Source organism: Rattus norvegicus, chromosome 18, assembly GCF_021556685.1.
Source record: "Rattus norvegicus strain SHRSP/BbbUtx chromosome 18, alternate assembly SHRSP_T2T, whole genome shotgun sequence".
Taxonomy (NCBI): domain Eukaryota; kingdom Metazoa; phylum Chordata; class Mammalia; order Rodentia; family Muridae; genus Rattus; species Rattus norvegicus.
The window spans coordinates 42,606,819-42,627,787 of NC_141551.1; the positions used below are offsets into that span (position 1 = coordinate 42,606,819).

General features: G+C 42.4%; 3 protein-coding genes across 3 annotated transcripts; all 3 read right to left on the reverse strand.

Annotated features, from left to right (window-relative positions):
* Window positions 1-2,275: 2,275 nt before the first annotated feature.
* Window positions 2,276-4,408, reverse strand: LOC120098136 (ral guanine nucleotide dissociation stimulator-like). Its single transcript, XM_087593727.1, has 3 exons — window positions 4,175-4,408; window positions 3,853-4,049; window positions 2,276-3,029 (listed from the first exon to the last, which is right to left on the reverse strand). The coding sequence occupies exons 1-3, from the start codon at window positions 4,349-4,351 to the stop codon at window positions 2,726-2,728; spliced, it is 678 nt and encodes a 225-aa protein (XP_087449853.1). The 5' UTR covers window positions 4,352-4,408; the 3' UTR covers window positions 2,276-2,725.
* Window positions 4,409-8,798: 4,390 nt separating this feature from the next.
* LOC120098132 (ral guanine nucleotide dissociation stimulator-like) lies at window positions 8,799-10,978 on the reverse strand. The gene is made up of 3 exons (XM_087593613.1): window positions 10,745-10,978; window positions 10,423-10,619; window positions 8,799-9,603 (listed from the first exon to the last, which is right to left on the reverse strand). Exons 1-3 carry the CDS (start codon window positions 10,919-10,921, stop codon window positions 9,300-9,302), a joined length of 678 nt encoding a protein of 225 aa, XP_087449739.1. The 5' UTR covers window positions 10,922-10,978; the 3' UTR covers window positions 8,799-9,299.
* Window positions 10,979-15,372: 4,394 nt separating this feature from the next.
* Window positions 15,373-17,560, reverse strand: LOC120098135 (ral guanine nucleotide dissociation stimulator-like). The gene is made up of 3 exons (XM_087593614.1): window positions 17,327-17,560; window positions 17,005-17,201; window positions 15,373-16,177 (listed from the first exon to the last, which is right to left on the reverse strand). The coding sequence occupies exons 1-3, from the start codon at window positions 17,501-17,503 to the stop codon at window positions 15,874-15,876; spliced, it is 678 nt and encodes a 225-aa protein (XP_087449740.1). The 5' UTR covers window positions 17,504-17,560; the 3' UTR covers window positions 15,373-15,873.
* Between the last annotated feature and the right edge of the window lie 3,409 nt (window positions 17,561-20,969).

Below are 20,969 nucleotides of genomic sequence, written 5' to 3' on the forward strand. Positions count from 1 at the left end.
TTCACTTCCAAAGTTGTTGTTCAATTTTGCACTTCCACCAACAATAGAAAAGTGTTCCCTTTGCTTTAGCCATTCTGACAGGTAAGATAGAATCACAGTCATTTTATTTACATTTCCCTGATGACTAAGGATGTTGAACGTTTGTCTTAGTGCATTTAAGCGAGAACATTCTGTTGAGAATCCTGTTTAGATCGGTATTGTTGGTCCATGTCCACCCAGCATGTCCACTGCAGAGGCATAGCATGGAGACTTTGACTGTGCTTATCCCAGAGAGCTTGCCTTGAGACAATGGATGCTCCAGGAGTGAAAAATGCATTCTGAGATGGGAGATAGCCAAAGCTGGGATTCCTTGCCTTTCAGGCATCTAGTTGCCCCTTGAAAATTCTGCATGTTTCCAATGGGGGAAAAAAAGCCATAAACACTGACCTTACTACAGAACCTTTGACTTACAATGGTGTCAGGTTGGTTAGATATGCATTTCCTTCTGTGACACAAACATTGTGGGATTAATCAACAGATGTCTGACTGGACTTAAGACTCATTCTCTGAGTTGGACCTATACCCCACATGGCATTGCTGACCAAGAGCCTGAGACTAGATAGTTCAGGGATATGGGGAATATCTGAATAGGACTGTTCTACAAGAGAAAGATAAAAAAGTGATTCCTTAGGAACTGTTGGGCTCATAGACCAGTGCCTTCCTCAGCCTACTTCAGAGAAGCTTCAAGCAGATCACAAGACATACTGAGACCCATAAACAGAATTTATGTAGAGTGAGTCAACTAGGAGCACTCAGTCCTAACCTGGAGAAGTGTCTTCATGCACCCATCCTCCACACAGGACGATCTCCACTTGATAACCCTTTGCAATTGAAAGTTCAGATTTGGCTATGAGAATCTCCAGGTAAACAAACTTCTCTTTAGTGCAGTCCTCCTGTTCAGCAAGAAATGGCTAACAGAAAACGAACCCATTTATATCTATGAATGAGGCTCCTGGTTCATAATGTCCTACCAGGACTTTGTGTAATTTAACTTTCATATTTCACTATTATTTATATAGAGCCTTTTTCTCTTTTGTGTCTGCATGACCTTTGTGTATCTGCTCTGGATTCCATGTTATTGTTTTTAAGGGATTTTATGCTCATTCTTAGCCCTGGAGAAGGGGATTCTGAAATCTTCACACTTTCTGCAATGCTGACTGCAGCTGCTGTTTCCTGGGGAGGGAGAATCATGTTCGTCTGAGGGTGTGACCAGGGGTGGACTGACTGTATTCGTGCACTCAGTCAGTGGACACATACCTATTCCTACATGATCCACATTACTTGAATGCAGAGAGTGAATAAAATAGGAATATGTTATCAAATATTATCATAAATAAGTTAATAAGAATAATTCATTTAATTAATTAATTAATACCAGAAGGGAGTCTGGTCAGCAAGGCATGCTATGAGTAGATGGATGTGATGAGGGGTGGATACAATCAAAATGCTTTATATACTTGTCGAAAGTGTTTTCTTCATTTGAAAAACACCTCCCTACCCATTAAAACCCATTTTCCCAACTTTCAGCTCTCTGCCTGCGTAGATGTCTTCATTACGGAAATTCTTGCCTAATTCTAGACTAGTATTTGGCTTCATGGCTTTGAACAGTACCTTTGCTATTCCATAGCATGTGGTAGCACAAACTATAATTAATCAGTTCATCTACAGGAGACCACTTATCCAGTTTGGATTTCCCATTTCAATTCTTTGGGTGATTTTGATACATCGTTACAGGAACTAAGTCAAATTAGTTGCCTTTATGGTTTGAAGAAATGCCGAATATTCCTGAAAGTAGGTAAGGCATTCCACAGGTGCCTTAGAAATGCGCCATGATTCTCTGATTCCCCATGCTCGCCAACCCTGGGAATATCTGGGTGTACAATATAGCGACTTCCATGTGGATTGAATTGTTAACCACTGGACAAAAGTGGTACCATTTCTCAGGTTTAGTTTGAAGTTTACTGCCAGGTAATGTTGAACATTATTACATCTGATTTATTAGTGATGTGTAAAGTTCTATAGAAAAAAGACTATGTAGGACCTTTTATAATTTAAGCATGTCACTTAATTGTTTTCAAATGCTTATGTTCATCTTTTTAAAATTATTTTTTGTACCTTATACAACTTGGAATGTTCATAATTTTCAGACGTTTTCTATCATTTGTAGACAGCATTTTAGACTATGTAAACCAAATACTAACAATTTATTAAAACAAATAATTAAAATAAACACAACATTGAAAACATCAGAAGGAATAAAAAGGAGCAATACTTAAACAGAACATTGAATACATCAGAAGGAGTAAAAAGGCTATTTCTCAGGGGAGGGAAGTCTGGCTGTGGGATTGGAACTGCTGCTGGATTGAAATCAGCAGCTGATCGTGAGTTACAGGAACAATAGCTCAGATATAGCACAGAGTGCAATTGATGAGCAGAGGTGACAGTGCCATCCTCTAAATAGGTAGGCCCACTATAACAAGCAGGACATGACTGAAAGATACCTCGTATGTACAGACATACTGAGAAACAGCTTCCACAGCTGCTATCCTGTGTGCTGTCTGGGCTGCTGCCGCCACATCTGTCTACAGGGACTCATGCATCACAGAACCTTCTGGGGGTTTTTGTGCCCAGCAGCTCTGGTGCACAAGTTCGTTCTGGCTCCAGAGTGGCTCTTTCCCCTGCTGATTTACACCCACTCAATGTGCGGATCTGAGGCAGTGTGTCTCCCCAGATCTGAGTCTTCCTCATCCTTGGTTTGTGAATCCTTGGCATGTTCTTCCTGCAACTGGGTCAGGAGCCTCTTGACGCGGACACTAAGATCAGAGTGTGGCATGCACACACTCAAGTAGGCCTTCAGGTATTTCAGAGGCAACAGGTCTGCTGGGTCACAAAAGTCCTCAGGATTCGTGTCCATCCATGTTTCCAGGAAGCTACAGAGGGTGTTCTTTACTTGTTCGTCCTCTTTAGAATAAGGTTTGAAGTAAGCATACCTAGAAAAGACCAAAGAGTATGTCACCTCTGAAGTCCCAGTCCCCTCACCAATTACTGTCACTTCTGGCTGCTCTCAGATATATTTGTTCAGATGTACACAATAGGTGCTTTCCATGTATCTGTGCCAAAGATGAACACAGGTGTCTGTATCCAGACCTCTCCTTGGTCACATGGTTTTCTGCATTGTCTTTCATGGATCTCTACTTTGGACACATCTCTACTGCTACTCCAATATTTCTAGTACCTCCTTTATGTATGAGAGAATTGCATTCACTAAGGCCTCAGAAATATTGCCAGAATGGTAAAGAGCTTTTCAAAGGTAGAGGGGTTGGTTACAACCATTTTAGGGTCTCAGCTCTGGACAGCCCAATCCCTTGAACCAAGCATGGGAGAAGGAATTACTTAAAGCATGCTAATGGGTTCTGACAATTATGTAGACAAGAAAAAGATGGAGACAGAGACAGAGACTGAAACTTAGACAGAGCCAGAGCCTGAGATAGAGACAAGAGATAGAGAGTGAGACAGAGAGGGAGAGGAAGAAGAAACGGAGAGGGAAACAGAAGAGAAAGGAAGATGGGGATGGAGATGAGGGAGAGGGAGAGGGAGAGCCATCGAGAAAGAGAGAGAGAGAGAGAGAGAGAGAGAGAGAGAGAGAGAGAGAGAGAGAGGAGAGAGGAGAGACACGTACAAACATATAGAGACTTGAAGGGCATAAAGGGAGAGGACCAGAGAGACAAGGTGAGAGAGACAGAGTAGGGCAGATGGGAATTCCTGAAACCAACAGGAGGGTCAGAAATGATGGACGTGGAGATGGGCACTCACCTCACAAAAACCAGGTCCAACACCTGTAGGGGGGTGGCAAAATATCTGTATGTAGACAGAAAAGCAAGGACTGAGAAGGGGTCCCATTCCTTCAGAGAAGGCACCAGGGTGTTCATCTGCTCAACCACAGCCTTTGATCTGGAGCAGGCCTCTCTCTGGGACTCCATCTGGTCGTGTTGGGCGGAAGCATTCTCCACCTGAAGAGAGATTAAAGTTGAAGGTTCAAACTGGCTCAGATCTGCACCCTTCTGAATGGTTCTCCTCATCCAAGTTTACCTGAATTATCTCAATGCCAAACCCACAGAGAAAAGAGAGCACTTACCTGGTCTGTGTGTTCCTGTCCTTGGCTGGCCTTGGTCAAATTTGTTCCCTTTCGGGAAAAGGGCCACAGGCGTTGAAAGCAAGAGTGAATCCTCTGCCTCCAGACACCATCATGGCCTTCCCCGTTGTGTCTCCTGAGGCCTGAGCCTCGAGTAGTCCGAAGACAGCAAGAAAACATCCTGCCCTCTCTACTGTCTCTGACAAGTGAGCCTGTAGGCCTTGCTCTAACCAGCAGGTTGCCTGGTTACCAAGGTTCTGCATTGTGAGGTCTACTTCATGAGGGTGGTTCCATTACTGTAGCTCTTTGATCAGGACATTCCTTAAAGGCTCCCATGCCCCTTCCATTTCCTAGGTGCACAAATAAACTCAGGAATACATGTGTTTCCCACTGCGCTGTCCCCAGAGATATCTTAATACAGCCAGCACCTCAGCTGTGCAGTCTCAGTCCCTACTGTGGAGCTGCATCTGTGAGCATGATCATAAATTCAGCCCTACGTATCCCCATCTACCATGAACATACCCTAGGCCTTTTTCCTTGCCTTTATGTGACCTTGTATGTGTTCTGTGTGGAAGGAGACCATATGCATGCTTGTGACAGGCAGTAGCCACACAATGTCAGTGTGCTTGCATAGGAATTTTTTTTCCCAGGATCAGTTTCCACCACCATGGTCATCTTAGGTCTTAAACCCACAAGTTTATATCACTTTGTAAACAGCCGACTGAGGCACATCCACCATCGTATAAGATGGCACCCTAACACTCTTTCAAAGTGGATTCATCGCCATTGCTTTGTCTTTCAATTCCTACTGGTGTCCTTGATCTAATCCTCTCCAGTGATTGATACGCTCTCTCTCTCTCTTTCATATATCTATATCTATATCTATATAGATAGATAGATGTAGATGTAGATGTAGATGTAGATATAGATATAGATATAGATGTAACACAATGAGTGTTAGTATATACCTAACATACTTATATACATAATCTCCATGAGCACTATTCTTGTCAACTCTAGCAGAACCCATTCGTTCATATTCAAAATAGGGCAGCTTCCAAGTACATTTAGCAACCTGGTTTATCAGTTTTCACTAAGACAGGGCAACTTTTCTCCTATTAACTCAGTGAGTGGAATGGCTCCCTTAGTCAGGAAACAGAGTCAGAGACAGTCCCTGCTCCCACTACTAAGGCTTCACAGGAAGATGAAGCTACACAAGTGTTGCAAGGTCCTGCGGGTCCATGTCAGTCCAGTGTAGGCTACCAGGTCACCATGCAGGATCTCTGGTGGACATTTCAGTCCCTGTATCCTGTGGGCTTCTTTGACTGGATATTCCCCCAGTCCTGTGGTGTGCTCTACCTCTCAGCTCAAAGAAAATTTCCTCCAAATTTTCTACAATGTTTTTCTAGCTCTACCTAATGTATGACTGTGTGTCTTTGTACTTGTTCCATCACTTTCTAAGTGAGGCTTTTCTGATGACAATTGTGTTAGCAATAATCTCCGAGTATACCAGAATATTACTAGAAATCCTTTCATTGGCATTTTTTCTATTCCCTTTTTCCTTTCATGTCTCTGTGTGCATCTATGTCGATGGGTGGTCCAGTCTCTGGTTCTGGGTGCCTTAGGCATTGCGAGGTGTAGACATACTCCCATTTAATGGGGCTCAAATGTGTCAAGGCATTGGTTAGACACTTTAGAAATTTGTTTCTTTTACTACAGTACATGATATAGGCTGTACAAAATGTAGATGTAACGTTTTCTTGCTGGGCTGATATCCTAATCTGTCCACTGAAAGTCTTTCTGGTTACATGAGAAGTCTCAATATCCCCAAATTCTAGGAATCTAAGCTGGGATCGCCTCTCATAGATTCCTAAGAGTTTCCATTTCACTAGGATTCCAGCTTGTCCCAGAGATACCCCCAATTCTGATTTATTCTCCCAACCCTCTCTCCCAATTGGATCCTCCATTTTCTTTCCCTACCCTTCATTTAGACCCCTCCTCTACCTACCTTCCACCCCAATACGCCCAAATCGATGTTGATTTTCTTTCCCCTTCAGGGTGTGATGCATGTACCTCTTTCTTGGGGCCTCTTATTACTTAGGTTCTCTTTGTCTGTGTCTTTCTCTCTGTCAACTAGTAGCATACTTGTTCTTTATTTTAAAATTAATTTCCACATTTAAGTGAATATATTATATTTGTTTCCAATTCCATTCATTTGCCAGAATAGAACCAGATGTTGCTTTTAACAGCTGAAGAATACCCAAGTGTGTAAAGGTAAAATATTTCCTTTGTCCATTCTTCAATTGAAGAACTTTACATTGTTTCTAGCCATTAACGAAAAAGATTGTATGATGATAGTTTAGCATGTTAACAGCTAGTATGTATTTTTTTCTACAAGCCCAAGTGTTCACTTCCAAAGTTGTTGTTCAATTTTGCACTTCCACCAACAATAGAAAAGTGTTCCCTTTGCTTTAGCCATTCTGACAGGTAAGATAGAATCACAGTCATTTTATTTACATTTCCCTGATGACTAAGGATGTTGAACGTTTGTCTTAGTGCATTTAAGCGAGAACATTCTGTTGAGAATCCTGTTTAGATCGGTATTGTTGGTCCATGTCCACCCAGCATGTCCACTGCAGAGGCATAGCATGGAGACTTTGACTGTGCTTATCCCAGAGAGCTTGCCTTGAGACAATGGATGCTCCAGGAGTGAAAAATGCATTCTGAGATGGGAGATAGCCAAAGCTGGGATTCCTTGCCTTTCAGGCATCTAGTTGCCCCTTGAAAATTCTGCATGTTTCCAATGGGGGAAAAAAGCCATAAACACTGACCTTACTACAGAACCTTTGACTTACAATGGTGTCAGGTTGGTTAGATATGCATGTCCTTCTGTGACACAAACATTGTGGGATTAATAAACAGATGTGTGACTGGACTTAAGACTCTTTCTCTGAGTTGGACCTATACCCCACATGGCATTGCTGACCAAGAGCCTGAGACTAGATAGTTCAGGGACATGGGGAATATCTGAATAGGACTGTTCTACAAGAGAAAGATAAAAAAGTGATTCCTTAGGAACTGTTGGGCTCATAGACCAGTGCCTTCCTCAGCCTACTTCAGAGATGCTTCAAGCAGATCACAAGACATACTGAGACCCGTAAACAGAATTTATGTAGAGTGAGTCAACTAGGAGCACTCAGTCCTAACCTGGAGAAGTGTTTCATGCACCCATCCTCCACACAGGATGATCTCCACTTGATAACCCTTTGCAATTGAAAGTTCAGATTTGGCTATGAGAATCTCCAGGTAAACAAACTTCTCTTTAGTGCAGTCCTCCTGTTCAGCAAGAAATGGCTAACAGAAAACGAACCCATTTATATCTATGAATGAGGCTCCTGGTTCATAATGTCCTACCAGGACTTTGTGTAATTTAACTTTCATATTTCACTATTATTTATATAGAGCCTTTTTCTCTTTTGTGTCTGCATGACCTTTGTGTATCTGCTCTGGATTCCATGTTATTGTTTTTAAGGGATTTTATGCTCATTCTTAGCCCTGGAGAAGGGGATTCTGAAATCTTCACACTTTCTGCAATGCTGACTGCAGCTGCTGTTTCCTGGGGAGGGAGAATCATGTTCGTCTGAGGGTGTGACCAGGGGTGGACTGACTGTATTCGTGCACTCAGTCAGTGGACACATACCTATTCCTACATGATCCACATTACTTGAATGCAGAGAGTGAATAAAATAGGAATATGTTATCAAATATTATCATAAATAAGTTAATAAGAAAAATTCATTTAATTAATTAATTAATACCAGAAGGGAGTCTGGTCAGCAAGGCATGCTATGAGTAGATGGATGTGATGAGGGGTGGATACAATCAAAATGCTTTATATACTTTTCGAAAGTGTTTTCTTCATTTGAAAAACACCTCCCTACCCATTAAAACCCATTTTCCCAACTTTCAGCTCTCTGCCTGCGTAGATGTCTTCATTACGGAAATTCTTGCCTAATTCTAGACTAGTATTTGGCTTCATGGCTTGAACAGTACCTTTGCTATTCCATAGCATGAGGTAGCACAAACTATAATTAATCAGTTCATCTACAGGAGACCACTTATCCAGTTTGGATTTCCCATTTCAATTCTTTGGGTGATTTTGATACATCGTTACAGGAACTAAGTCAAATTAGTTGCCTTTATGGTTTGAAGAAATGCCGAATATTCCTGAAAGTAGGTAAGGCATTCCACAGGTGCCTTAGAAATGCGCCATGATTCTCTGATTCCCCATGCTCGCCAACCCTGGGAATATCTGGGTGTACAATATAGCGACTTCCATGTGGATTGAATTGTTAACCACTGGACAAAAGTGGTACCATTTCTCAGGTTTAGTTTGAAGTTTACTGCCAGGTAATGTTGAACATTATTACATCTGATTTATTAGTGATGTGTAAAGTTCTATAGAAAAAAGACTATGTAGGACCTTTTATAATTTAAGCATGTCACTTAATTGTTTTCAAATGCTTATGTTCATCTTTTTAAAATTATTTTTTGTACCTTATACAACTTGGAATGTTCATAATTTTCAGACGTTTTCTATCATTTGTAGACAGCATTTTAGACTATGTAAACCAAATACTAACAATTTATTAAAACCAATAATTAAAATAAACACAACATTGAAAACATCAGAAGGAATAAAAAGGAGCAATACTTAAACAGAACATTGAATACATCAGAAGGAGTAAAAAGGCTATTTCTCAGGGGAGGGAAGTCTGGCTGTGGGATTGGAACTGCTGCTGGATTGAAATCAGCAGCTGATCGTGAGTTACAGGAACAATAGCTCAGATATAGCACAGAGTGCAATTGATGAGCAGAGGTGACAGTGCCATCCTCTAAATAGGTAGGCCCACTATAACAAGCAGGACATGACTGAAAGATACCTCGTATGTACAGACATACTGAGAAACAGCTTCCACAGCTGCTATCCTGTGTGCTGTCTGGGCTGCTGCCGCCACATCTGTCTACAGGGACTCATGCATCACAGAACCTTCTGGGGGTTTTTGTGCCCAGCAGCTCTGGTGCACAAGTTCGTTCTGGCTCCAGAGTGGCTCTTTCCCCTGCTGATTTACACCCACTCAATGTGCGGATCTGAGGCAGTGTGTCTCCCCAGATCTGAGTCTTCCTCATCCTTGGTTTGTGAATCCTTGGCATGTTCTTCCTGCAACTGGGTCAGGAGCCTCTTGACGCGGACACTAAGATCAGAGTGTGGCATGCACACACTCAAGTAGGCCTTCAGGTATTTCAGAGGCAACAGGTCTGCTGGGTCACAAAAGTCCTCAGGATTCGTGTCCATCCATGTTTCCAGGAAGCTACAGAGGGTGTTCTTTACTTGTTCGTCCTCTTTAGAATAAGGTTTGAAGTAAGCATACCTAGAAAAGACCAAAGAGTATGTCACCTCTAAAGTCCCAGTCCCCTCACCTAATACTGTCACTTCTGGCTGCTCTCAGATATATTTGTTCAGATGTACACAATAGGTGCTTTCCATGTATCTGTGCCAAAGATGAACACAGGTGTCTGTATCCAGACCTCTCCTTGGTCACATGGTTTTCTGCATTGTCTTTCATGGATCTCTACTTTGGACACATCTCTACTGCTACTCCAATATTTCTAGTACCTCCTTTATGTATGAGAGAATTGCATTCACTAAGGCCTCAGAAATATTGCCAGAATGGTAAAGAGCTTTTCAAAGGTAGAGGGGTTGGTTACAACCATTTTAGGGTCTCAGCTCTGGACAGCCCAATCCCTTGAACCAAGCATGGGAGAAGGAATTACTTAAAGCATGCTAATGGGTTCTGACAATTATGTAGACAAGAAAAAGATGGAGACAGAGACAGAGACTGAAACTTAGACAGAGCCAGAGCCTGAGATAGAGACAAGAGATAGAGAGTGAGACAGAGAGGGAGAGGAAGAAGAAACGGAGAGGGAAACAGAAGAGAAAGGAAGATGGGGATGGAGATGAGGGAGAGGGAGAGGGAGAGCCATCGAGAGAGAGAGAGAGAGAGAGAGAGAGAGAGAGAGAGAGAGAGAGAGAGAGGAGAGAGGAGAGACACGTACAAACATATAGAGACTTGAAGGGCATAAAGGGAGAGGACCAGAGAGACAAGGTGAGAGAGACAGAGTAGGGCAGATGGGAATTCCTGAAACCAACAGGAGGGTCAGAAATGATGGACGTGGAGATGGGCACTCACCTCACAAAAACCAGGTCCAACACCTGTAGGGGGGTGGCAAAATATCTGTATGTAGACAGAAAAGCAAGGACTGAGAAGGGGTCCCATTCCTTCAGAGAAGGCACCAGGGTGTTCATCTGCTCAACCACAGCCTTTGATCTGGAGCAGGCCTCTCTCTGGGACTCCATCTGGTCGTGTTGGGCGGAAGCATTCTCCACCTGAAGAGAGATTAAAGTTGAAGGTTCAAACTGGCTCAGATCTGCACCCTTCTGAATGGTTCTCCTCATCCAAGTTTACCTGAATTATCTCAATGCCAAACCCACAGAGAAAAGAGAGCACTTACCTGGTCTGTGTGTTCCTGTCCTTGGCTGGCCTTGGTCAAATTTGTTCCCTTTCGGGAAAAGGGCCACAGGCGTTGAAAGCAAGAGTGAATCCTCTGCCTCCAGACACCATCATGGCCTTCCCCGTTGTGTCTCCTGAGGCCTGAGCCTCGAGTAGTCCGAAGACAGCAAGAAAACATCCTGCCCTCTCTACTGTCTCTGACAAGTGAGCCTGTAGGCCTTGCTCTAACCAGCAGGTTGCCTGGTTACCAAGGTTCTGCATTGTGAGGTCTACTTCATGAGGGTGGTTCCATTACTGTAGCTCTTTGATCAGGACATTCCTTAAAGGCTCCCATGCCCCTTCCATTTCCTAGGTGCACAAATAAACTCAGGAATACATGTGTTTCCCACTGCGCTGTCCCCAGAGATATCTTAATACAGCCAGCACCTCAGCTGTGCAGTCTCAGTCCCTACTGTGGAGCTGCATCTGTGAGCATGATCATAAATTCAGCCCTACGTATCCCCATCTACCATGAACATACCCTAGGCCTTTTTCCTTGCCTTTATGTGACCTTGTATGTGTTCTGTGTGGAAGGAGACCATATGCATGCTTGTGACAGGCAGTAGCCCCACAATGTCAGTGTGCTTGCATAGGAATTTTTTTCCCCAGGATCAGTTTCCACCACCATGGTCATCTTAGGTCTTAAACCCACAAGTTTATATCACTTTGTAAACAGCCGACTGAGGCACATCCACCATCGTATAAGATGGCACCCTAACACTCTTTCAAAGTGGATTCATCCGCCATTGCTTTGTCTTTCAATTCCTACTGGTGTCCTTGATCTAATCCTCTCCAGTGATTGATACGCTCTCTCTCTCTCTTTCATATATCTATATCTATATCTATATAGATAGATAGATGTAGATGTAGATGTAGATGTAGATATAGATATAGATATAGATGTAACACAATGAGTGTTAGTATATACCTAACATACTTATATACATAATCTCCATGAGCACTATTCTTGTCAACTCTAGCAGAACCCATTCGTTCATATTCAAAATAGGGCAGCTTCCAAGTACATTTAGCAACCTGGTTTATCAGTTTTCACTAAGACAGGGCAACTTTTCTCCTATTAACTCAGTGAGTGGAATGGCTCCCTTAGTCAGGAAACAGAGTCAGAGACAGTCCCTGCTCCCACTACTAAGGCTTCACAGGAAGATGAAGCTACACAAGTGTTGCAAGGTCCTGCGGGTCCATGTCAGTCCAGTGTAGGCTACCAGGTCACCATGCAGGATCTCTGGTGGACATTTCAGTCCCTGTATCCTGTGGGCTTCTTTGACTGGATATTCCCCCAGTCCTGTGGTGTGCTCTACCTCTCAGCTCAAAGAAAATTTCCTCCAAATTTTCTACAATGTTTTTCTAGCTCTACCTAATGTATGACTGTGTGTCTTTGTACTTGTTCCATCACTTTCTAAGTGAGGCTTTTCTGATGACAATTGTGTTAGCAATAATCTCCGAGTATACCAGAATATTACTAGAAATCCTTTCATTGGCATTTTTTCTATTCCCTTTTTCCTTTCATGTCTCTGTGTGCATCTATGTCGATGGGTGGTCCAGTCTCTGGTTCTGGGTGCCTTAGGCATTGCGAGGTGTAGACATACTCCCATTTAATGGGGCTCAAATGTGTCAAGGCATTGGTTAGACACTTTAGAAATTTGTTTCTTTTACTACAGTACATGATATAGGCTGTACAAAATGTAGATGTAACGTTTTCTTGCTGGGCTGATATCCTAATCTGTCCACTGAAAGTCTTTCTGGTTACATGAGAAGTCTCAATATCCCCAAATTCTAGGAATCTAAGCTGGGATCGCCTCTCATAGATTCCTAAGAGTTTCCATTTCACTAGGATTCCAGCTTGTCCCAGAGATACCTTCAATTCTGATTTATTCTCCCAACCCTCTCTCCCAATTGGATCCTCCATTTTCTTTCCCTACCCTTCATTTAGACCCCTCCTCTACCTACCTCCCACCCCAATACGCCCAAATCGATGTTGATTTTCTTTCCCCTTCAGGGTGTGATGAATGTACCTCTTTCTTGGGGCCTCTTATTACTTAGGTTCTCTTTGTCTGTGTCTTTCTCTGTGTCAAGTAGTAGCATACTTGTTCTTTATTTTAAAATTAATATCCACATTTAAGTGAATATATTATATTTGTTTCCAATTCCATTCATTTGCCAGAATAGAACCAGATGTTGCTTTTAACAGCTGAAGAATACCCAAGTGTGTAAAGGTAAAATATTTCCTTTGTCCATTCTTCAATTGAAGAACTTTACGTTGATTCTAGCCATTAACAAAAAAGATTGTATGATGATAGTTTAGCATGTTAACAGCTAGTATGTATTTTTTTCTACAAGCCCAAGTGTTCACTTCCAAAGTTGTTGTTCAATTTTGCACTTCCACCAACAATAGAAAAGTGTTCCCTTTGCTTTAGCCATTCTGACAGGTAAGATAGAATCACAGTCATTTTATTTACATTTCCCTGATGACTAAGGATGTTGAACGTTTGTCTTAGTGCATTTAAGCGAGAACATTCTGCTGAGAATCCTGTTTAGATCGGTATTGTTGGTCCATGTCCACCCAGCATGTCCACTGCAGAGGCATAGCATGGAGACTTTGACTGTGCTTATCCCAGAGAGCTTGCCTTGAGACAATGGATGCTCCAGGAGTGAAAAATGCATTCTGAGATGGGAGATAGCCAAAGCTGGGATTCCTTGCCTTTCAGGCATCTAGTTGCCCCTTGAAAATTCTGCATGTTTCCAATGGGGGAAAAAAGCCATAAACACTGACCTTACTACAGAACCTTTTTGACTTACAATGGTGTCAGGTTGGTTAGATATGCATGTCCTTCTGTGACACAAACATTGTGGGATTAATCAACAGATGTGTGACAGGACTTAAGACTCATTCTCTGAGTTGGATCTATACCCCACATGGCATTGCTGACCAAGAGCCTGAGACTAGATAGTTCAGGGACATGGGGAATATCTGAATAGGACTGTTCTACAAGAGAAAGATAAAAAAGTGATTCCTTAGGAACTGTTGGGCTCATAGACCAGTGCCTTCCTCAGCCTACTTCAGAGAAGCTTCAAGCAGATCACAAGACATACTGAGACCCATAAACAGAATTTATGTAGAGTGAGTCAACTAGGAGCACTCAGTCCTAACCTGGAGAAGTGTCTTCATGCACCCATCCTCCACACAGGACGATCTCCACTTGATAACCCTTTGCAATTGAAAGTTCAGATTTGGCTATGAGAATCTCCAGGTAAACAAACTTCTCTTTAGTGCAGTCCTCCTGTTCAGCAAGAAATGGCTAACAGAAAACGAACCCATTTATATCTATGAATGAGGCTCCTGGTTCATAATGTCCTACCAGGACTTTGTGTAATTTAACTTTCATATTTCACTATTATTTATATAGAGCCTTTTTCTCTTTTGTGTCTGCATGACCTTTGTGTATCTGCTCTGGATTCCATGTTATTGTTTTTAAGGGATTTTATGCTCATTCTTAGCCCTGGAGAAGGGGATTCTGAAATCTTCACACTTTCTGCAATGCTGACTGCAGCTGCTGTTTCCTGGGGAGGGAGAATCATGTTCGTCTGAGGGTGTGACCAGGGGTGGACTGACTGTATTCGTGCACTCAGTCAGTGGACACATACCTATTCCTACATGATCCACATTACTTGAATGCAGAGAGTGAATAAAATAGGAATATGTTATCAAATATTATCATAAATAAGTTAATAAGAATAATTCATTTAATTAATTAATTAATACCAGAAGGGAGTCTGGTCAGCAAGGCATGCTATGAGTAGATGGATGTGATGAGGGGTGGATACAATCAAAATGCTTTATATACTTTTCGAAAGTGTTTTCTTCATTTGAAAAACACCTTCCTACCCATTAAAACCCATTTTCCCAACTTTCAGCTCTCTGCCTGCGTAGATGTCTTCATTACGGAAATTCTTGCCTAATTCTAGACTAGTATTTGGCTTCATGGCTTGAACAGTACCTTTGCTATTCCATAGCATGAGGTAGCACAAACTATAATTAATCAGTTCATCTACAGGAGACCACTTATCCAGTTTGGATTTCCCATTTCAATTCTTTGGGTGATTTTGATACATCGTTACAGGAACTAAGTCAAATTAGTTGCCTTTATGGTTTGAAGAAATGCCGAATATTCCTGAAAGTAGGTAAGGCATTCCACAGGTGCCTTAGAAATGCGCCATGATTCTCTGATTCCCCATGCTCGCCAACCCTGGGAATATCTGGGTGTACAATATAGCGACTTCCATGTGGATTGAATTGTTAACCACTGGACAAAAGTGGTACCATTTCTCAGGTTTAGTTTGAAGTTTACTGCCAGGTAATGTTGAACATTATTACATCTGATTTATTAGTGATGTGTAAAGTTCTATAGAAAAAAGACTATGTAGGACCTTTTATAATTTAAGCATGTCACTTAATTGTTTTCAAATGCTTATGTTCATCTTTTTAAAATTATTTTTTGTACCTTATACAACTTGGAATGTTCATAATTTTCAGACGTTTTCTATCATTTGTAGACAGCATTTTAGGCTATGTAAACCAAATACTAACAATTTATTAAAACCAATAATTAAAATAAACACAACATTGAAAACATCAGAAGGAATAAAAAGGAGCAATACTTAAACAGAACATTGAATACATCAGAAGGAGTAAAAAGGCTATTTCTCAGGGGAGGGAAGTCTGGCTGTGGGATTGGAACTGCTGCTGGATTGAAATCAGCAGCTGATCGTGAGTTACAGGAACAATAGCTCAGATATAGCACAGAGTGCAATTGATGAGCAGAGGTGACAGTGCCATCCTCTAAATAGGTAGGCCCACTATAACAAGCAGGACATGACTGAAAGATACCTCGTATGTACAGACATACTGAGAAACAGCTTCCACAGCTGCTATCCTGTGTGCTGTCTGGGCTGCTGCCGCCACATCTGTCTACAGGGACTCATGCATCACAGAACCTTCTGGGGGTTTTTGTGCCCAGCAGCTCTGGTGCACAAGTTCGTTCTGGCTCCAGAGTGGCTCTTTCCCCTGCTGATTTACACCCACTCAATGTGCGGATCTGAGGCAGTGTGTCTCCCCAGATCTGAGTCTTCCTCATCCTTGGTTTGTGAATCCTTGGCATGTTCTTCCTGCAACTGGGTCAGGAGCCTCTTGACGCGGACACTAAGATCAGAGTGTGGCATGCACACACTCAAGTAGGCCTTCAGGTATTTCAGAGGCAACAGGTCTGCTGGGTCACAAAAGTCCTCAGGATTCGTGTCCATCCATGTTTCCAGGAAGCTACAGAGGGTGTTCTTTACTTGTTCGTCCTCTTTAGAATAAGGTTTGAAGTAAGCATACCTAGAAAAGACCAAAGAGTATGTCACCTCTAAAGTCCCAGTCCCCTCACCTAATACTGTCACTTCTGGCTGCTCTCAGATATATTTGTTCAGATGTACACAATAGGTGCTTTCCATGTATCTGTGCCAAAGATGAACACAGGTGTCTGTATCCAGACCTCTCCTTGGTCACATGGTTTTCTGCATTGTCTTTCATGGATCTCTACTTTGGACACATCTCTACTGCTACTCCAATATTTCTAGTACCTCCTTTATGTATGAGAGAATTGCATTCACTAAGGCCTCAGAAATATTGCCAGAATGGTAAAGAGCTTTTCAAAGGTAGAGGGGTTGGTTACAACCATTTTAGGGTCTCAGCTCTGGACAGCCCAATCCCTTGAACCAAGCATGGGAGAAGGAATTACTTAAAGCATGCTAATGGGTTCTGACAATTATGTAGACAAGAAAAAGATGGAGACAGAGACAGAGACTGAAACTTAGACAGAGCCAGAGCCTGAGATAGAGACAAGAGATAGAGAGTGAGACAGAGAGGGAGAGGAAGAAGAAACGGAGAGGGAAACAGAAGAGAAAGGAAGATGGGGATGGAGATGAGGGAGAGGGAGAGGGAGAGCCATCGAGAAAGAGAGAGAGAGAGAGAGAGAGAGAGAGAGAGAGAGAGAGAGAGAGAGAGAGAGGAGAGAGGAGAGACACGTACAAACATATAGAGACTTGAAGGGCATAAAGGGAGAGGACCAGAGAGACAAGGTGAGAGAGACAGAGTAGGGCAGATGGGAATTCCTGAAACCAACAGGAGGGTCAGAAATGATGGACGTGGAGATGGGCACTCACCTCACAAAAACCAGGTCCAACACCTGTAGGGGGGTGGCAAAATATCTGTATGTAGACAGAAAAGCAAGGACTGAGAAGGGGTCCCATTCCTTCAGAGAAGGCACCAGGGTGTTCATCTGCTCAACCACAGCCTTTGATCTGGAGCAGGCCTCTCTCTGGGACTCCATCTGGTCGTGTTGGGCGGAAGCATTCTCCACCTGAAGAGAGATTAAAGTTGAAGGTTCAAACTGGCTCAGATCTGCACCCTTCTGAATGGTTCTCCTCATCCAAGTTTACCTGAATTATCTCAATGCCAAACCCACAGAGAAAAGAGAGCACTTACCTGGTCTGTGTGTTCCTGTCCTTGGCTGGCCTTGGTCAAATTTGTTCCCTTTCGGGAAAAGGGCCACAGGCATTGAAAGCAAGAGTGAATCCTCTGCCTCCAGACACCATCATGGCCTTCCCCGTTGTGTCTCCTGAGGCCTGAGCCTCGAGTAGTCCGAAGACAGCAAGAAAACATCCTGCCCTCTCTACTGTCTCTGACAAGTGAGCCTGTAGGCCTTGCTCTAACCAGCAGGTTGCCTGGTTACCAAGGTTCTGCATTGTGAGGTCTACTTCATGAGGGTGGTTCCATTACTGTAGCTCTTTGATCAGGACATTCCTTAAAGGCTCCCATGCCCCTTCCATTTCCTAGGTGCACAAATAAACTCAGGAATACATGTGTTTCCCACTGCGCTGTCCCCAGAGATATCTTAATACAGCCAGCACCTCAGCTGTGCAGTCTCAGTCCCTACTGTGGAGCTGCATCTGTGAGCATGATCATAAATTCAGCCCTACGTATCCCCATCTACCATGAACATACCCTAGGCCTTTTTCCTTGCCTTTATGTGACCTTGTATGTGTTCTGTGTGGAAGGAGACCATATGCATGCTTGTGACAGGCAGTAGCCCCACAATGTCAGTGTGCTTGCATAGGAATTTTTTTCCCCAGGATCAGTTTCCACCACCATGGTCATCTTAGGTCTTAAACCCACAAGTTTATATCACTTTGTAAACAGCCGACTGAGGCACATCCACCATCGTATAAGATGGCACCCTAACACTCTTTCAAAGTGGATTCATCCTCCATTGCTTTGTCTTTCAATTCCTACTGGTGTCCTTGATCTAATCCTCTCCAGTGATTGATACGCTCTCTCTCTCTCTTTCATATATCTATATCTATATCTATATAGATAGATAGATGTAGATGTAGATGTAGATGTAGATATAGATATAGATATAGATGTAACACAATGAGTGTTAGTATATACCTAACATACTTATATACATAATCTCCATGAGCACTATTCTTGTCAACTCTAGCAGAACCCATTCGTTCATATTCAAAATAGGGCAGCTTCCAAGTACATTTAGCAACCTGGTTTATCAGTTTTCACTAAGACAGGGCAACTTTTCTCCTATTAACTCAGTGAGTGGAATGGCTCCCTTAGTCAGGAAACAGAGTCAGAGACAGTCCCTGCTCCCACTACTAAGGCTTCACAGGAAGATGAAGCTACACAAGTGTTGCAAGGTCCTGCGGGTCCATGTCAGTCCAGTGTAGGCTACCAGGTCACCATGCAGGATCTCAGGTGGACATTTCAGTCCCTGTATCCTGTGGGCTTCTTTGACTGGATATTCCCCCAGTCCTGTGGTGTGCTCTACCTCTCAGCTCAAAGAAAATTTCCTCCAAATTTTCTACAATGTTTTTCTAGCTCTACCTAATGTATGACTGTGTGTCTTTGTACTTGTTCCATCACTTTCTAAGTGAGGCTTTTCTGATGACAATTGTGTTAGCAATAATCTCCGAGTATACCAGAATATTACTAGAAATCCTTTCATTGGCATTTTTTCTATTCCCTTTTTCCTTTCATGTCTCTGTGTGCATCTATGTCGATGGGTGGTCCAGTCTCTGGTTCTGGGTGCCTTAGGCATTGCGAGGTGTAGACATACTCCCATTTAATGGGGCTCAAATGTGTCAAGGCATTGGTTAGACACTTTAGAAATTTGTTTCTTTTACTACAGTACATGATATAGGCTGTACAAAATGTAGATGTAACGTTTTCTTGCTGGGCTGATATCCTAATCTGTCCACTGAAAGTCTTTCTGGTTACATGAGAAGTCTCAATATCCCCAAATTCTAGGAATCTAAGCTGGGATCGCCTCTCATAGATTCCTAAGAGTTTCCATTTCACTAGGATTCCAGCTTGTCCCAGAGATACCTTCAATTCTGATTTATTCTCCCAACCCTCTCTCCCAATTGGATCCTCCATTTTCTTTCCCTACCCTTCATTTAGACCCCTCCTCTACCTACCTCCCACCCCAATACGCCCAAATCGATGTTGATTTTCTTTCCCCTTCAGGGTGTGATGAATGTACCTCTTTCTTGGGGCCTCTTATTACTTAGGTTCTCTTTGTCTGTGTCTTTCTCTGTGTCAAGTAGTAGCATACTTGTTCTTTATTTTAAAATTAATATCCACATTTAAGTGAATATATTATATTTGTTTCCAATTCCATTCATTTGCCAGAATAGAACCAGATGTTGCTTTTAACAGCTGAAGAATACCCAAGTGTGTAAAGGTAAAATATTTCCTTTGTCCATTCTTCAATTGAAGAACTTTACGTTGATTCTAGCCATTAACGAAAAAGATTGTATGATGATAGTTTAGCATGTTAACAGCTAGTATGTATTTTTTTCTACAAGCCCAAGTGTTCACTTCCAAAGTTGTTGTTCAATTTTGCACTTCCACCAACAATAGAAAAGTGTTCCCTTTGCTTTAGCCATTCTGACAGGTAAGATAGAATCACAGTCATTTTATTTACATTTCCCTGATGACTAAGGATGTTGAACGTTTGTCTTAGTGCATTTAAGCGAGAACATTCTGCTGAGAATCCTGTTTAGATCGGTATTGTTGGTCCATGTCCACCCAGCATGTCCACTGCAGAGGCATAGCATGGAGACTTTGACTGTGCTTATCCCAGAGAGCTTGCCTTGAGACAATGGATGCTCCAGGAGTGAAAAATGCATTCTGAGATGGGAGATAGCCAAAGCTGGGATTCCTTGCCTTTCAGGCATCTAGTTGCCCCTTGAAAATTCTGCATGTTTCCAATGGGGGAAAAAAGCCATAAACACTGACCTTACTACAGAACATTTGACTTACAATGGTGTCAGGTTGGTTAGATATGCATGTCCTTCTGTGACACAAACATTGTGGGATTAATCAACAGATGTGTGACAGGACTTAAGACTCATTCTCTGAGTTGGACCTATACCCCACATGGCATTGCTGACCAAGAGCCTGAGACTAGATAGTTCAGGGACATGGGGAATATCTGAATAGGACTGTTCTACAAGAGAAAGATAAAAAAGTGATTCCTTAGGAACTGTTGGGCTCATAGACCAGTGCCTTCCTCAGCCTACTTCAGAGAAGCTTCAAGCAGATCACAAGACATACTGAGACCCGTAAACAGAATTTATGTAGAGTGAGTCAACTAGGAGCACTCAGTCCTAACCTGGAGAAGTGTCTTCATGCACCCATCCTCCACACAGGACGATCTCCACTTGATAACCCTTTGCAATTGAAAGTTCAGATTTGGGTATGAGAATCTCCAGGTAAACAAACTTCTCTTTAGTGCAGTCCTCCTGTTCAGCAAGAAATGGCTAACAGAAAACGAACCCATTTATATCTATGAATGAGGCTCCTGGTTCATAATGTCCTACCAGGACTTTGTGTAATTTAACTTTCATATTTCACTATTATTTATATAGAGCCTTTTTCTCTTTTGTGTCTGCATGACCTTTGTGTATCTGCTCTGGATTCCATGTTATTGTTTTTAAGGGATTTTATGCTCATTCTTAGCCCTGGAGAAGGGGATTCTGAAATCTTCACACTTTCTGCAATGCTGACTGCAGCTGCTGTTTCCTGGGGAGGGAGAATCATGTTCGTCTGA

Coding starts and splice junctions, on each gene's coding strand:
- LOC120098136 (XM_087593727.1), bottom strand. CDS start 4,351: ATGTTTTCTTGCTGTCTTCGGACTACTCGAGGCTCAGGCCTCAGGAGA. Junction 4,050..4,174: donor GACAGGAACACACAGACCAG/GTAAGTGCTCTC, acceptor ATCTCTCTTCAG/GTGGAGAATGCTTCCGCCCA. Junction 3,030..3,852: donor TTGGACCTGGTTTTTGTGAG/GTGAGTGCCCAT, acceptor GGTCTTTTCTAG/GTATGCTTACTTCAAACCTT.
- LOC120098132 (XM_087593613.1), bottom strand. CDS start 10,921: ATGTTTTCTTGCTGTCTTCGGACTACTCGAGGCTCAGGCCTCAGGAGA. Junction 10,620..10,744: donor GACAGGAACACACAGACCAG/GTAAGTGCTCTC, acceptor ATCTCTCTTCAG/GTGGAGAATGCTTCCGCCCA. Junction 9,604..10,422: donor TTGGACCTGGTTTTTGTGAG/GTGAGTGCCCAT, acceptor GGTCTTTTCTAG/GTATGCTTACTTCAAACCTT.
- LOC120098135 (XM_087593614.1), bottom strand. CDS start 17,503: ATGTTTTCTTGCTGTCTTCGGACTACTCGAGGCTCAGGCCTCAGGAGA. Junction 17,202..17,326: donor GACAGGAACACACAGACCAG/GTAAGTGCTCTC, acceptor ATCTCTCTTCAG/GTGGAGAATGCTTCCGCCCA. Junction 16,178..17,004: donor TTGGACCTGGTTTTTGTGAG/GTGAGTGCCCAT, acceptor GGTCTTTTCTAG/GTATGCTTACTTCAAACCTT.